General features: G+C 43.8%; 1 protein-coding gene across 3 annotated transcripts in view; it reads right to left on the reverse strand.

Moving 5' to 3' along the window:
- Positions 1–14,853, reverse strand: part of oplah (5-oxoprolinase, ATP-hydrolysing) — a 30,519-nt gene extending 15,666 nt beyond the window's left edge. For 2 of the 3 annotated variants that reach the window (XM_031796690.1, XM_020508885.2), the window contains exons 1-5: positions 6,764–6,916; positions 4,565–4,820; positions 4,142–4,333; positions 2,759–2,873; positions 1,818–1,941 (exon numbers count right to left, since the gene is read on the reverse strand). In XM_031796690.1, the coding sequence (XP_031652550.1) occupies positions 1,818–1,941; positions 2,759–2,873; positions 4,142–4,333; positions 4,565–4,735 (602 nt within the window). In that variant the 5' untranslated portion in view covers positions 4,736–4,820; positions 6,764–6,916. Of the gene's footprint in view, positions 1–1,817; positions 1,942–2,758; positions 2,874–4,141; positions 4,334–4,564; positions 4,821–6,763; positions 6,917–13,650; positions 13,924–14,530 lie in introns of those variants that run through there. The other variant, XM_031796689.1, reaches the window with a different exon arrangement.
- Between the last annotated feature and the right edge of the window lie 1,879 nt (positions 14,854–16,732).

The raw sequence follows: 16,732 nt of genomic DNA on the forward strand, positions 1-16,732 counted from the left end.
CGCACCTGTGGAACGGTCATTAAGACACTAACAGCTTACAGACGGTAGGCAATTAAGGTCACAGTTATGAAAACTTAGGACACTAAAGAGCCCTTTCTACTGACTCTGAAAAACACCAAAAGAAAGATTCCCAGGGTCCCTGCTCATCTGAGTGAATGTGCCTTAGGTATGCTGCAAGGAGGCATGAGGACTGCAGATGGGGCCAGGGGAATAAATTGCAATGTCCATACTGTGAGACGCCTAAGACAGCTCTACAGGGAGACAGGACGGACAGCTGATCATCCTCGCAGTGGCAGACCACGTATAAAAACACCTGCACAGTATCGGTACATCCGAACATCACACCTGCGGGACAGGTACAGAATAGCAACTGCCCGAGTTACACCAGGAACGCACAATCCCTCCATCGGTGCTCAGACTGTCTGCAATAGGCTGAGAGGCTGGACTGAGGGCTTGTAGGTATGTTATAAGGCAGGTCCTCACCAGACACCACCGGCAACAACGTTGCCTATGGGCACAAACCCACAGTCGCTGGACCAGACAGGACTGGCAAAAGGTGCTCTTCACTGACGAGTTGCGGTTTTGTCTCACCAGGGGTGATGGTCGGATTTGCGTTTATCGTCGAAGGAATGAGCGTTACACCGAGGCCTTTACTCTGGAACGGGATTGATTTGGAGGTGGAGGGTCCATCATGGTCTGGGGCGGTGTGTCACAGCATCATCAGACTGAGCTTGTTGTCATTGCAGGCAATCTCAACGCCGTACGTTACAGGGAAGACATCCTCCTGCCTCATGTGGTACCGTTCCTGCAGGCTCATCCTGACATGACCCTCCAGCATGACAATGCTATCAGCCATACTGCTCGTTCTGTGCGTGATATCCTGCAAGACAGGAATGTCAGTGTTCTGCCATGGCCAGCGAAGAACCCGGATCTCAATCCCATTGAGCACGTCTGGTGGGACCTGTTGGATTGGAGGGTGAGGGCTAGGGCCATTCCCCCAGGAAATGTCCAGGAACTTGCAGGTGCCTTGTTGGAAGAGTGAGGTAATATCTCACAGCAAGAACTGGCAAATCTGGTGCAGTCCATGAAGAGGAGATGCACTGCAGTACTTAATGCAGCTGGTGGCCACACCAGATACTGACTGTTACTTTTGATTTTGAACCCCCCTTTGTTCAGGGAAACATTATTCCATTTCTGTTATTCACATGTCTGTGGAAGTTGTTCAGTTTATGTCTCAGTTGTTGAATCTTGTTATGTTCATACAAATATTTACACATGTTAAGTTTGCTGAAAATAAACGCAGTTGACAGTGAGAGGATGTTTCTGTTTTTGCTGAGTTTAGTACTGTGAGGCAAACTGCAAAGTTGACTCACTAACTCGTACAGTGTTTTCTTGAAAAGCCTTTCAGTGCTCTCCCTCCTGTTGAAAGGTTGTGTGGTCATCAGACCTGGCATTAAGCCGGACAGTTCTGAAGGTGCCTTTACAATGTACTTACATCCAGCGACATTAAATTACTTTACAGTTTGAAACGGAGTAGAAAGAACCCTGTAAATCAATAAATGAGAATGCACATAACAACGGAGAGAAACTCAACTTTCGAGATGGCAGAAGAAAAAGCGCAGTGAAGGAGAAGAGGGCCAGTCTTCCTCTACCCTTCTCAGACTGACTGTTCATGACCTTCCACATCTACTACAGTGATCTAACACCAAGAAAAACAGGTAATCTAACACCAGGCACTAGACACACACACAACGACAATCTTTAAAGATAGTAAACTGGGAGAAACTCTTGCTGTCTGGGTTGGCAAGTATACTGACGTGTAGGAGTGTAGCAGCAGAACAGCCAGGCTGTGGATCCCCCGGGACAGGACTCCTCTCAGATCGTCCTCCACACGCTGCATGTCCAGCTCACGCCACACCTCCAGGGAGTCCCCTGTACTGCCTGGAGGACAGAGACACAGGGCAGAGGTAAGGGACAGGTATATGTGTATGTGTGGATGCAAATTATTAACCCAAGCAGTTACCACTCAAACCTGTCATAAACTTGACATACAGGAGGTAATAGTCCTGTGGGAAATTTGCATCTGAAAATTGTATATGTTGAAAAAGCTCTCCTTGTCAGTCATTGCCTGTGCCTCAGTAGGAGCAGGAAACATATGCATATCATTTCCATATCTTGCAGGATATGGTCAAGAATACTGCACTCTCTGTGTTTAAATTTGTGTAATAATTAGTTTATTGTAAAATGGGTATTGTAATAGACTAAATGGTAAAAGACCCAATGCAGCTGTTTTTATCTCAATAATAAAAAATTAACAAAAATTAGCTTCTTAGCATAGAACAATTTCTCAAGAAATAATTTTACTAAGACTATCTGGGAGTGGTTTGAGTGGGGAGGGAAAAACTGAAATTGTGCTGTTATTGGCAGAGAGGTGATGTCACCAGGCAGGCCACAATTCCATCCCACCCAAACAGGCAGACATTTCAGGTGGTCTTTTCAAACAGCTCTTACACTAAATCTTCCTTTTCACAGTATTATTTCAACCTCATATTCCAACCTGTTTTCACTTTGTCATTATGGGGTATTGTGTGTAGATTGAGGGGGAAATATTATTTAATCAACTTTAGAATTAGGCTGTAATGTAACAAAATGTGGAAAAAGTCAGGGGACCTGAATACTTTCTGAATGCACTGTGTAGTGGAGTCTGTGTAGCTGAAGGCCTGCATGTTATTGAGTTACTCCTGTGTAGTGCTGTTACCTGTGACAATACGCTTGGGTTCTTTCCTGGGTAGCTGGCAGCCATCTTGTCTAAGGACAACCCTCTCATCAACCTCAATGACCTCTTCATACAGCACGTCTGGAACAGCCACCTCCTGTCTCACACACACACACACACACACACAAAGAGCGTTAAGTTACTCTAACTTGCAAATAATCTAGACTCCCAACTTTATAATTTTAATAAAACAACTCAGTATTGACTATCCATGATGGAAGTTGATATTGGGTAAGAGCTGGCTGTCCTAGAAAAGGAAAAGTTGGGAAATGGTATTAGTCATCACTTACATATAAACCTTAGGACCTCCAACTAAAAATGATCAGAGGGCAGGGTCTGGTCCCAAAGGTACAGCGGACAGCACAAAGCTTTTGCAATATCATTGGATATATGCTAGGTCAGTATGTCACCACAGTGACCTTTTCGACAGTCAAAGTTCACTCGGACCAACAGTAGAACACAGGTCTGGGGACAAACTCCAAGACCAACCCCCATGCGTGTACCTACCCTCCCATTAACTGCCCATGGAACCGTTTTCTGAGACAGCTGCATGTTCCGTGTCTGCACTGAGTGTTTGTTTATGCACATGTATCTATGTGTGTTTTTCATTCTATGCTGCCACACATCTTCCAGTAAGCACACAGTGTATTAATTCAGTCCCTGTTGCGTCCCTCCCAACCCCTTAGCGCTCCCTGCCAGGCCCACCTGTCCCTGGTAACAGAATGTAGATAATGTCTGTACTGTGAGCCCAGCAGGAGATGGGAGGGTGCAGCTGTAGTTCCAACAGGTCTCACACAGACCTACTGAGGAGCAGTGATACACTCCAGATGTGCACCCTTACACTCCCATTACAACACAACTAAACACGTATACACAGTAGAACAATGTCAAAGTATTCATTGAAGAAACAGAGACAATTGTGAGCTCTGCCTCTCAAACCCTTGATGCAATAAATTGGGGACTTTATCTGAAGCAGTATTAGATCCTAATTTAAAGAATCACTTACTAACTTTGTAGGCTTTGTATAAACTTGTTGTGAAAGAGTCTACCTAAACATTACTGAATCATTTGAAACGCTTCAATGATAAGAGTACATTATTCCATTACCAAGCAACATAGTGGAAAAGTGCCGACTGCCACTTGCGTATAGTATAATCAGCTCTCAGTTAACCGTCCCATTAGCACGGCCGGTATGGAATTGTTCAAGTGAGCATTCATTCATTCATTCATCAATACATTAGTGTCAGTCTCCGACAAGGCAGGACATGACCCCCACCTCACCACCCCAAACAAAGGGCCCTCAAAGCGAAAACTCTATTGTGCTGTAGCATCAACCCAGTCTCCATTCCATAGAGAAGCACTAACCAAATCGAAGAGCTTTGGCCGGGCCTGGGTGCCAATATGCAACAGATCCTTGAACCCCTTTGTGACCAGGAGGGCAGTCCGCTCTCCCTGCCTCTCCAGTAGGGCATTGGTCGCCACTGTGGTGCCCATCCTGATCCAGCCAATCAGGGATGTCTCCACAGGCTGTTCCCTGGGAAATGCCTGCCCAGTCTCCTGTGAACATAGCAGGATGTAGTGGGGGGAGGAGGGGTTTAGAGAGGATCACACATTAAGCACTGGTTTACCTCTTGTCTGCTGACGTCATGTCTGATCTCAGCTTGTCACAAGCTTTAACTAAAACTACTCTTCCGGCTCTCTTAATTTCTCCATAAACTACCTCTCTCTCATCGGTCTATTCCTTAGTGCTTTAATTCCTCTCCCCATCTCTCCAGAGTTCCGTCTCACCTCCTCCAGAACTCTGCGGATCCCCTCAGTTGGAGCGTCTTTGTAGTTCTGGGGGTCGTGGGAGAGCAGTTTCAGGACCCTCTCCCGGCCGTCAGGTAATCGGGCAAAGACGTCGGTGAAAGTACCACCACGGTCGATAGCAAAGTCAAACTTCCCTTCAGTCTCTGTCATCCTGAAGAAATGAAGGATGGACAGAGAACTGCTGCTCCTGAAATCCTGGACAAAACTACTCACTCAAGATGCAGTAATCTGGTTTCTGGAGAGATAGAGATATTTACAGTACCAGTCAAAAGTTTGGACACACCTACACATTCAATTATTATTATTATTTTCTACATTGTTTAATAATAGTGAAGACATCATAACTATGTGATAACACATGTGGAATCATGTAGTTAAAAAAAAGTGTTAAATCAAAATCTATTTTATATATTAGATTCTTTAAAGTAGCCACCTTTTGCCTTGATGACAGCTTTTCACACTCTTGGCATTCTCTCAACCAGCTTCGTGAGGTAGTCACCTGGAATGAATTTCAATTAACAGGTGTGCCTTGTTAAGAAGTTAATTTGTGGAATTTCTTTCCTTCTTAATGCGTTTGAGCCAATCAGTTGTGTTGTGACAAGGTAAGGGTGGTATAAAGAAGATAGCCCTATTTAGTAAAAGACCAAGTCCATATTACGGCAAGGACAGCTCAAATAAGTAAAGAGAAACGACAGTTCATCATTACTTTAAGACATGAAGGTCAGTCAATGCGGAACATTTCAAGAACTTTGAAAGTTTTATCAAGTGCATTCACAAAAACCATCAAGCGCTATGATGAAACTGGCTCTCATGAGGACTGAAAGGAAGGGAAGGAAGAGTTACCTCTACTGCAGAGGATACGTTCATTAGAGTTAACTGCACCTCAGATTGCAGCCCAAATAAATGCTTCACAGAGTTCAAGTAAGACACATCCCAACATCAACTGTTCAGAGGAGACTGTGTGAATTAGACCTTCATGGCTGAATTGCTGCAAAGAAACCACTAATAATGGACACTAATAAGAAGAGACGTGCTTGGGCCAAGAAATACGAGCAATGGACATAGACCAGTTGAAGTCTATCCTTTGGTCTGATGAGTCCAAATGTTTGATTTTTGGTTTCAACCTCCGTGTCTTTGTGAGATGCAGAGTAGGTGAACGGATGATTTCTGCATGTGTGGTTCCCACTGTGAAGCATGGAGGAGGAGGTGTGATGGAGCTTTATTGGTGACACTGTCTGTGAACTATTTAGAATGTATGGCACACTTAACCATAATGGCTACCACAGCATTCTGTAGTGATACACCATCCCATCTGGTTTGCGCTTTGTTTTCGACAGGACAATGACCCAAAACACTCCTCCAGGCTGTGTATGGGCTATTTGACCAAGAAGGAGAGTGATGGAGAGCTGCATCAGATGACCTGGCCTCAACCCAATTGAGATGGTTTAGGATGAGTGGGACCACAGAGTGAAGGAAAAGCAGCCTACAAGTGCTCAGCGTGTGGTTTCTCCTTCAAGACAGTTGGAAAAGCATTCCAAGTGAAGCTGGTTGAGAGAATGCCAAGAGTGTGCAAAGCTGTTATCAAGACAAAGGGTAGCTACTTTGAAGAACCTAAAATATATTTTGATTTGTTTAACACTTTTTTGGTTACTACATGATTCCATGTGTTATTTCATGGTTTTGATGTCTTCAGTGGTTCCACTACTGCATGTGCCACAGCAAATATATACCATATGCTACCAGAAGATTTGAAGAAATAAGTGCACTTAATAGTGGTTTTGCACATATTACAACCCATTATGTATATTATGTGTTTACTAGACTACGCCGAGGAAGCGCTAACTGGAGAGCAGTCTGGTGAGGACGGATGCAGTTTGTATCGCAGGCATGCAGTCTTTATCAATCGGCAATATTGTGCACTATTCTATTCATACAGAAAACTGTCATGAGCAATACATTCGAGTAATTCAATGCAGCAATTACTATATTATTATCCTAATTGCTTTGGTCATAAATGACGGATTGCCCCATTTATGTAGGTCGTTCATAAGTCACTGATCCACGAGCGACCACTTTGTACTGCCGGTGTAGTGGTAGGTTGGCATGGCTTTAATACATTTTTCTCGGTCAGTTCTCAAAAGTTGAGTGGGTAATTTTCCGATCTTTAGGGCTACTTACGAGTCTTCTTTCTCTGGGTTTATCACTGATGATCCGATGTGTCGCAAATCCTTGCCAGTCGTCTATCGTCCTTTTGCCGTTCTCCTTCCTCACTCTCACCTCAATGCTGGAGATCTCTGCTCTGGTTACCAACGTCAGTATGGTTTCTAATTTACTAAAGACTACACTCCACCCCTTTGCCTTTGGGCTCTACTTCTTCGACATGGCGGTCCGCAAACAAACGTTTAGGCTACGTGCATGACGCCACCTACTGAGCTGGAATATACGATCAATTATGATCTGCCCAATTCTGTACTACCATTAAAATAAAATTAACCCCCTACCCCATTAAACTTGATATATTTCATGCTGAAAGATTCCACCCTTCAGATTATTCAGCATGTCAACAACCATTTCTACTGTAACATATGTTACCCTCAGTCTCCACAATAACCTTCAACATGTTATTTCTGCTTCCCACGACCCGAGTCATTATCAAAGTGTCCTTTGACACCGCAAGTTCATGGGCGCAAGATTTCTGAACGGGCCTCAGAACCATGCCAGGACCAGCAACGTTTCGCATCACTGTGCTGCACCCTGAGGAAGGCACAGTGACCCTGAGGAAGGCACAGTGGTGCCAAAACGTTGGTAAATACCCATTAAATTGCTGGGGGATTACACATGGAGTGTGCGACTTTCTTTATTTTGATATTTTATAGTTTATTGTCCGTTAGTCAGCACCTCCACACAAACTATTACTCTGGGTGTGCGCCAGCTCATGTTTTTATTTTTATATTTTTTATCTACGTTTTTTTAACCCCTCCACACTTGGCACATATTTTTTATTTCTTTACATTGAACAGCTACACCACAATGGGGACGGGACAAATTCTCTGATATTGAAAGTAAGGAATTCTATCTGTTCTTTTCCAGACAAAACCTTCTCAAACATCAACAGCACTGATAACCTTTCACTTCTTTAGCCGTTTCCTACTGATCAACCTTTTGGCCTCAATCACTCTTCCTCCCTTCACATGCTCTTTAATATTATCTATGGACATAGATATCGGACCCCAGTGATCTCCTCTCAACCTAGCATAATCACCAGGGACATGGTTTTTAATCTTCTTCCAATTAAGCTTTTCAATTTGCAGAATCTTCCCTTGCTGAGTGCTTTCAGGCTCTGGAGGAGATGTTCACAAGCTGCAGGCAGGGTAGCCATCTCCGTGTGTTCACAAGCTGCAGGCAGGGTAGCCATCTCCGTGTGTTCACAAGCTGCAGGCAGGGTAGCCATCTCCGTGTGTTCACAAGCTGCAGGCAGGGTAGCCATCTCCGTGTGTTCACAAGCTGCAGGCAGGGTCGCCATCTCCGTGTGTTCACAAGCTGCAGGCATGGTAGCCATCTCCGTGTGTTCACAAGCTGCAGGCAGGGTAGCCATCTCCGTGTGTTCACAAGCTGCAGGCATGGTCACCATCTCCGTGTGTTCACAAGCTGCAGGCATGGTCGCCATCTCCGTGTGTTCACAAGCTGCAGGCATGGTAGCCATCTCCGTGTGTTCAAAAGCTGCAGGCAGGGTAGCCATCTCCGTGTGTTCAAAAGCTGCAGGCATGGTAGCCATCTCCGTGTGTTCAAAAGCTGCAGGCAGGGTAGCCATCTCCGTGTGTTCACAAGCTGCAGGCAGGGTAGCCATCTCCGTGTGTTCACAAGCTACAGGCAGGGTAGCCATCTCCGTGTGTTCACAAGCTGCAGGCAGGGTAGCCATCTCCGTGTGTTCACAAGCTGCAGGCAGGGTAGCCATCTCCGTGTGTTCACAAGCTGCAGGCAGGGTAGCCATCTCCGTGTGTTCACAAGCTGCAGGCAGGGTAGCCATCTCCGTGTGTTCAAAAGCTGCAGGCAGGGTAGCCATCTCCGTGTGTTCACAAGCTGCAGGCAGGGTAGCCATCTCCGTGTGTTCACAAGCTGCAGGCAGGGTAGCCATCTCCGTGTGTTCACAAGCTGCAGGCAGGGTAGCCATCTCCGTGTGTTCACAAGCTGCAGGCATCTCCGTGTGTTCTCGAGCTGCAGGCAAAGTTGCCATGTCCGTTATTTTCCCCATGGCTTTCTCATAAATTGAGCACCTTTGAAAATTATGTTGTGGGTGAAAATGTATTGGTTGCGGATTTTTGGGCTACTTCTAAATTTCCCTGTGTACGCCATGGCATTTCTCAACAACAACAAAAACGACTTCACTGTGACCTGCTGTTGCTGACTATCCGGTAGTGAGCAGGCTGTTACTGAGTGAGTGGGGTGGAGGCCCGGAGGAGAGTGTGTGTGTGTTGAGAGAGCGCTGCACATAGATTGTAGGCGCTACAGCAGGCAACTGAGTCAGAGCAGCACGCTCGCATGTCGTGACAACTGTTTTACCAGTTGTAGGTAGGCCATTCAGATAGAAATAGGTGTCTAGATAATGACAAACTTTTTCCCATAAAACATTAACGCGCTAGAACTGATATAGCGGCGACAAAGCACTGTAAAATGACTTTAGGGCACTAGATCGCGTTAGATACATTCGCTCAGAGCACGTTTAAAGTAAACTGCATTCCAATGTCGATTTTTGTGGAAAAATGTATGAAGCAAAGGGTTTTATGCATGCTTAGTTCTTGGCTCTCGAGCTCTGCGCAAATTCAAATTTGAAATGGAAGTTATGGAACTCCCTTGCATGCTTCTTTTATGGGGAAAAAGTCCACAATGAAACTGACATTAAATGTGGAGAATGATACATTTGCAACTTTTGCCAATTCATTTATATGCCATATTAGGCAACTAGTAGCATACCATTTGATACCATACATATGTTGAAATTACAATCTCTGGAGTTTTGTGCCACTTGTGTAGCCTACCTGGATTCAAAAACTTGCCTATAACTTCAGTTTATTGTTGTTTAGCCTGGTGGTTATTATGCAATTATTAATGCCCATGTTTAGTTAATTAAATTGGAAGTTATCAATTGTGATCATGGTCACAGCTCCATCACAAATGTATGAGTCATTGTGGACTTTTTCCTGAAATTAGATGTTGGTCTATCAGAGGCTACTGTGGGCTACCTGCATGTAGCTCAGCAAACAAAGGCAACATTACATTGCAATTATACACCAGATTTTAGTCAGTAGCCTAATGCCTATTGAAATAACAAGTCAATCTCGCAAACAGGCCATTTATAACAGTTTGTAGTCTTAACATCTGACACATAATAATGGCACAGTTGCCAGAAAATAGCCTAACATTAGTTTTTTGAATTTCGGCCAAGTGTTCCTTGCAAAGAGATTTTGAGATCCTCTGTCCAACTCTCATCACTCAAACTCTCCTGTCAGATTTATCTATAGTTATGGCATGCAGATTTATTTAAGCAATAAGGCCCAAGGAGGTGTGGTATATGGCCAATTTACCATGGCAAAGGGCTGTTCTTATGCACGAAGCAAGGCGGAGTGCATGGGCACAAACCTCAGCCATGGTATATTGGCCATAGATCACAAACCCCAAGGTGCCTTATTGCTATTATAAACTGGTTACTAACATAAATACAGCAGTAAAAATAAACGTTGTGTCATAGGTCTGATATACCACAGCTTTCAGCCAATCAGAATTCAGGGCTCAAACCACCCAGTTTATAATTAAGCAATAAGGCACCTCTGGGATTTGTTGTATATGGCCAATATACCACGGCTAAGGACTGTTCTTACAATATACTATAGCTAAGGATTGTGTCCTAAGAACAGCCCTTAGCCATGCATGGTATGTTGGTCCTATAGCGTACCACACCTCCTTGGGCCTTATTGCTTAATCATAGCAGGCAAACAAGTTAAATCGACATCCATTGATGGAAAATGATCTGGTGAGTTTTTTTATTTTCTCTTGGGACATATTCTTAAACTCTAAATAATAATTATTTTGATGGAAAACCACATTTAACTAGCCTACGTCATTACAAATTATGTCGATATTCTTTCTTTATTCACTCGATAACGTTATGGGAAAAGGGTTTATTGGATAAATGTGGCAACTCCTCTCTTTCTGCCAGAAAAGATATTGGGCTAGATTTCAGACCTTGTGGACAGTTTTGAGAGGTCATTAGGCTAGAAATCTGAAAACCCTGGCTGTAGAGCACCAAACTAGCAGTTCCGACCCACTTACACTTCGAACACACCGACAGCGTCATTGCATTTTGGTACACCAGAATTACATTGCGTTCGGTGTGGTGCATACCTTGTGTTATGTATGCGTCAAACTGTATGCGTAGACGGCTTGACAGAAATGGTAGCAGAAGGTGAATGTTGAACTTTTGTTGCATACATATCCAGATGATGATGCATACTATCTTGCGCAATGACACTCTCGGGGGTTTTCGAAGCATTACTTACAACTGCACTAGGATCTGACAGCCTTCCTGTGTAGATTACAATACAGAGCCGCGGTGTGAAGCTTCAAACACACCGACAACGTCCTTGCGCAAAAAAATATGCAGCATCATCTGGATTCTGCTACCATTTCTGTCAAACCTGTCTGCATGTCCATGATAGCTTTCTAAAAACTATAGTTATGCTAGGTAATGGTTTGGCTTATCATGTTCATGTCTATGTAGAAGAAGACTGTAGGAGGAAGTGGAGAGGACTCAGGGACAGGTATCAGAGAGAGAAAAGAAGAGGTCTGGGTCAGCAGCTTCAGGCCAGCAGCCTTGGCGCTTGTGCCTCGGGCAACGAGTGGCAATTTTACAGCCAGACCCTCTACGTCATACACAAGTATGACCACCGGTGCATCAAGACCCTCTACGTCATTTACAAGTGAGACCCACGCCTCTACCGGTGCAGCGAGACCCTCTACAACGTCTACATCATCCACAAGTATGACCACCACCGGTGCAGTGAGACCCTCTACAACGTCTACATCATCCACAAGTATAACCACCACCGGTGCAGTGAGACCCTCTACAACGTCTACATCATCCACAAGTATGACCACCACCGGTGCAGTGAGACCCTCTACAACGTCTACATCATCCACAAGTATAACCACCACCGGTGCAGTGAGACCCTCTACAACGTCTACATCATCCACAAGTATAACCACCACCGGTGCAGTGAGACCCTCTACAACGTCTACATCATCCACAAGTATGACCACCACCGGTGCAGTGAGACCCTCTACAACGTCTACATCATCCACAAGTATAACCACCACCGGTGCAGTGAGACCCTCTACAACGTCTACATCATCCACAAGTATAACCACCACCGGTGCAGCCATGGAAGATGATGAAATGGAGGAAGCATCTCTGGATCTATGACCACCTGAGATTATTATGACCCTCACGGAAGTCACTGAGGACCTTGTTGAACAGGATGTGGCCGTGGAGACAAACGAGGCCGTGGAGGGGGGTGCAGCCCAACCTGATACTCACAGGAAGGAGGATGAAGATACCCTCTTTGCCATGAGTCTGGTGCCAACCCTGAAGAGACTGCCTCAGCAAAGAAAAGGTTCAAATTCATCAGCTGCTTTCGATGCCGAGTTCAATTGTACGTTTTTTTCTCTCCACAACACAAGTAGTGTTATAAGTATTGCGACAGTGAAGTAGGTCATTTTTATGTAGGCTAATTGGTATTTCAGATCAAAGGATTACTATGAGGCAAATGTATAGCTGTTGTTTCTGGATTAGAAAATATCCTAAAACAGTTTGCTGTCTAAATATTTGCCAGTCATATTCATAGTTTTACCTGAAATACAAATTCCATGAGTAAACAGCAAGAATGACCAACTTTACAACACTGTTCCAATATTTATGTCTCTAACTACAGTATACAAGCAGTATTTAGTTAACATAAATCTCACCTTTTATGGTGTTATATTATGTGATGCTTGTATGTGTTGTTTTTCTCTTCCCTTCCAGAGATGGAGTCAATTTAGCCGACCAGCTCAAAGGAAGGACAGGAAGAGGAGACTTGTCTGGTTGTCCTCCAATGGGTTTTGAGCAGGAGGTGAGGAGAGAGGATGTAACGCTTCTCGTTGGTGGAAGGAGTAGAGGACCAAGGTGCAGCGTGGTAAGTGTTCATTTTAATACACAAAATAAACTGAACACTGAAATGACAAAAATAATAACGAGCGAGAACGAAAAAGTTCTGTAAGGAATACGCACAAAACAGAAAACAATCACCCACAACCAAAATGGGGAAAACAGGCTGCCTAAGTATGATTCTCAATCAGAGACAACCAGGCTGCCTAAGTATGATTCTCAATCAGAGACAACCAGGCTACCTAAGTATGATTCTCAATCAGAGACAACCAGGCTACCTAAGTATAATTCTCAATCAGAGACAACCAGGCTACCTAAGTATAATTCTCAAGCAGAGACAACCAGGCTACCTAAGTATAATTCTCAATCAGAGACAACCAGGCTACCTAAGTATAATTCTCAATCAGAGACAACCAGGCTACCTAAGTATAATTCTCAATCAGAGACAACCAGGCTACCTAAGTATAATTCTCAATCAGAGACAACCAGGCTACCTAAGTATGATTCTCAATCAGAGACAACGATCGACAGCTGCCTCATACCAGGCCAAACACAGAAATACAACATAGAAAAAAGAACATAGACTACCCACCCCAACTCACACCCTGACCAAACTAACACAAAGACATAATAAAGGAACTAAGGTCAGAACGTGACAGAGGATGCGAGGAATCAAGGAAATGCAACTGAGATTTTCCAACTGTCCTCTATTGAGATTTTCCAATTTTGCCATCCTGAAGTGCCTGGCCAGAGGCAGAGTCCCGGAGGGTCCCACCATCACTTCCCTTGCCATAAGCACCAACGTCAACAACAAGGAAACAGTAGAAGGCATCTACAACAGCCAAGAGTACAACTGAATATGTACCCTTGTAGTTGTAGACTTGCGAACCCAAGTACAGTTGAGCCTGGATTACTACATTTCCCAGCAATGGAGCCAAGACAGTTGGGGGAAATTCCACCTCTCCAGGAACTAGCCAGCGATGGTCCTCCAGTCTTCCTCCTTGGGGAGAGGCATGTATTCACCAACCACAGTCCCAAATGGCTTGTGCCACAGAGGGGGCCAATGCCTGCCACCGTGGACCGTCCAACTCCGAAGCTGAATCCAATGGTCCTGTATGAGTCTCCTGTCACCAATAATCTGAAATATAATTAAAAATAGTGTGTAACTTGAAATTCCACCCACATATTCTACTACATTAGTTTATTATGCTCTACTAATTATATTGTAATACTCATAAACCATCATTAACAATGCCTTGAAACAGTACAATTCAATCTATGACTATCAATAAACTGTATCCCAGCCTAACTCTTACCACCGTTTTTTCTATCTAGTACCTAAAAGGGTTCTCCAGCTGTCCCCATGGGAGAACCCTTTGAAGAACCATTTTTGGTTCCAGGTAGTACCCATTTTGGTTCCAAGTATAACCTTTTCCCCAAAGGGTTCTGATGAATGACTTACTGTCTTGAACAACAATGGGTCCTGGAGAAGACTAGCCTACCTTCATCAGGGCAGAAGGCACCCGGACGTTATTTTCATTTGGTAACATTGCATCATTAAAAAGGATTTTAAACCAACTTTAGGAAAAGCTATAGTCCTAATAAACATTCTGTAAAAATACATATGTCACATAGGGGCTTTTAACTACACAGCCCTTTGGCGAGCTTGGTTGCACATAAAATATATCTAATATCAATCAATTACGGTATCAAAGGCTTTAAACATTCACTAGAATTTAGCTTACAGGAGACAAATCGCCACGCGTTCAACTAACTCCCGGTAGTTGTTACCCATCCGGGCGATCCTGGCTCAAACTATCCGATCCAACTCGCTTCGGTTCCAACTTCGAAATTCCTCTCAAAATAGTCGAAGCTCTTAAACGACACGGTGGAACTCCCCTGCATGCTTTCGGGACTTTTCAACCATCTCTGGACCCACACAGACCTGCACTTTCGGCGGGGCTGCTCCCAGCCCAACAGCGCGATAAAAATCCCCTTCCTCAACGTGGGTCACATTGTCGAAAGAGCCGACTCTCCGCTATCTTGAATTTGTATTATTGCATTTCGCGCCAAAACTATGCATTTGAGGTCAAATATATTATAGGCTCTCACAATAGATTTTTAGATGTCATCGAATAAATAATATGTACGCTACTTATAAATGAAGAAAATATGTAAAAAAAATATGCAATCAAACTATTTGTATTATGTAATCCCATTTTTTTACTAGCTACTGATATGGAATTGTTTTACCAAGGATCCTTTAGCTATTTGATTTAGAATTTTAAGACCCCTTGAACTATACTGCTATTAGCCCATACAAACGCATGTAATAACATTCACTACATTGTTCTTGTGTTTCTCCTATATCTGAGAGATAAGGACATCAAGAATGTATTGATTTTACCCCATATTTTTGGCATTAAAAACAAGTCTCCATATATATATATACTCCCATTCATTTTTTCAACTGGTACCAGGGACCTTCAGATGAGTCTTGTGAGGCCTTGTGTTTAGTAGCTTTGACACACTGTTAAGGCAATGTCACACCAGCAGTTCCTGAGCAATTCCAGATTCTTCCATGAAAACAGTGTTTTCTCTGCCTTCATAAGGAGTGTGTAATAGAAGCCAGTGAGTAATAAACAGAACCTTTAGTATTCACATCCGGTCTATGTGACAGAGCCTTGCATTATTCATTCAGGACAAAAACAGAACATGCCAAAGTATTCATTTCACATGAACACTCATGTACTTCCAAAATGTCTATTAATTGACACACAGCGCAATGTAGTTTGAAACAGATTATTTTTATTATGTTTCTAAGCAGAAAAATTGCATTATTTCCGGTCAGAACACAGTACGCTCTGTTTCAACCACAGAACGCTGTGTCATTGGCATTAGACTTTAGCTTTGAGTGCTGAAAAGGTGAATGACACTTAGTTTAATGTGTCCCTGAAAAGTATTGCATGACTTTATAGGGAGATCAAAAACAAACAGGAAATGTGCAGAGCTGAACATGCAGTGAGATCATCAATCCTTTGAGTGACATACACATTTGTCCTGCATAGTCAACTTTGGCTTCTGGTTCCTACCATTCTAACTTGCTACCTATCTGACTCTCACAACACACATCCTTTATTGTCTTTCTCAGTGACAGTTCTGACACTTTTGGTTGTTGATGTTGCAGCCCTTGCTGGTGTGACCCGGACCCTTAGGGGGAACAGAAACACAGACCGGTAGCAGACACAGATGGGAAATCTCTGCATTAGAGGTGAGCAGTGAAGCACAACCAAGCAGAGCTTGACTGAATGTGGCAGAGAGAGACAGGAGAGGCGGGCTCTTACCCCTGGCCCCCAGGGACGCCCTCTGGTGACCGAGCAGATCTCGGTGTGACAGCCAATCACAGCCCTCATTTTTCTGCACAATGATAATGCACTGAGGGCAGTGCAAGGCCTCCCCGGAGAAGACCAGGGTCTGAGAGAGAGGGTTATTTTCTGTGAATATGATATGAGCAATGTCTAACTACCTGAAAACCCTAACATTCCTTCCACTTGTCTTCAATGCTTGTTGAAATCAATCTACAGGTATAAAGTACATGTAAAAGTGTCTGATTGTGTGTCACCTTGAGCAGATCTCTGGTTTTGCAGGCTGCTGAGTCATTCTCAGCATGGCTGTTAGGTCATCCTGGTACTGTTTACAGTCCATCTCTTCATGGATCGCCTGAGAGAGAGAGGGGAAAGTAGAGGAGGTGGTCTTTTCAAATCCATTTTGTCTGCAATCATTGGTGAATGTAAATGTGATGTGTGTACCTTGCAGAGCAGGCAGTTGTGCTTGTTGCAGATGGGGCAGTGGAACACGTTGATTGTGTCCTCGTAAACACACTGTATATCCAATGTACCATCTTAAGTAGCTAGTATGTTTAGGGAATACTGAACAAAAATATAAAG

Source organism: Oncorhynchus kisutch, linkage group LG18 (assembly GCF_002021735.2).
Source record: "Oncorhynchus kisutch isolate 150728-3 linkage group LG18, Okis_V2, whole genome shotgun sequence".
Taxonomy (NCBI): domain Eukaryota; kingdom Metazoa; phylum Chordata; class Actinopteri; order Salmoniformes; family Salmonidae; genus Oncorhynchus; species Oncorhynchus kisutch.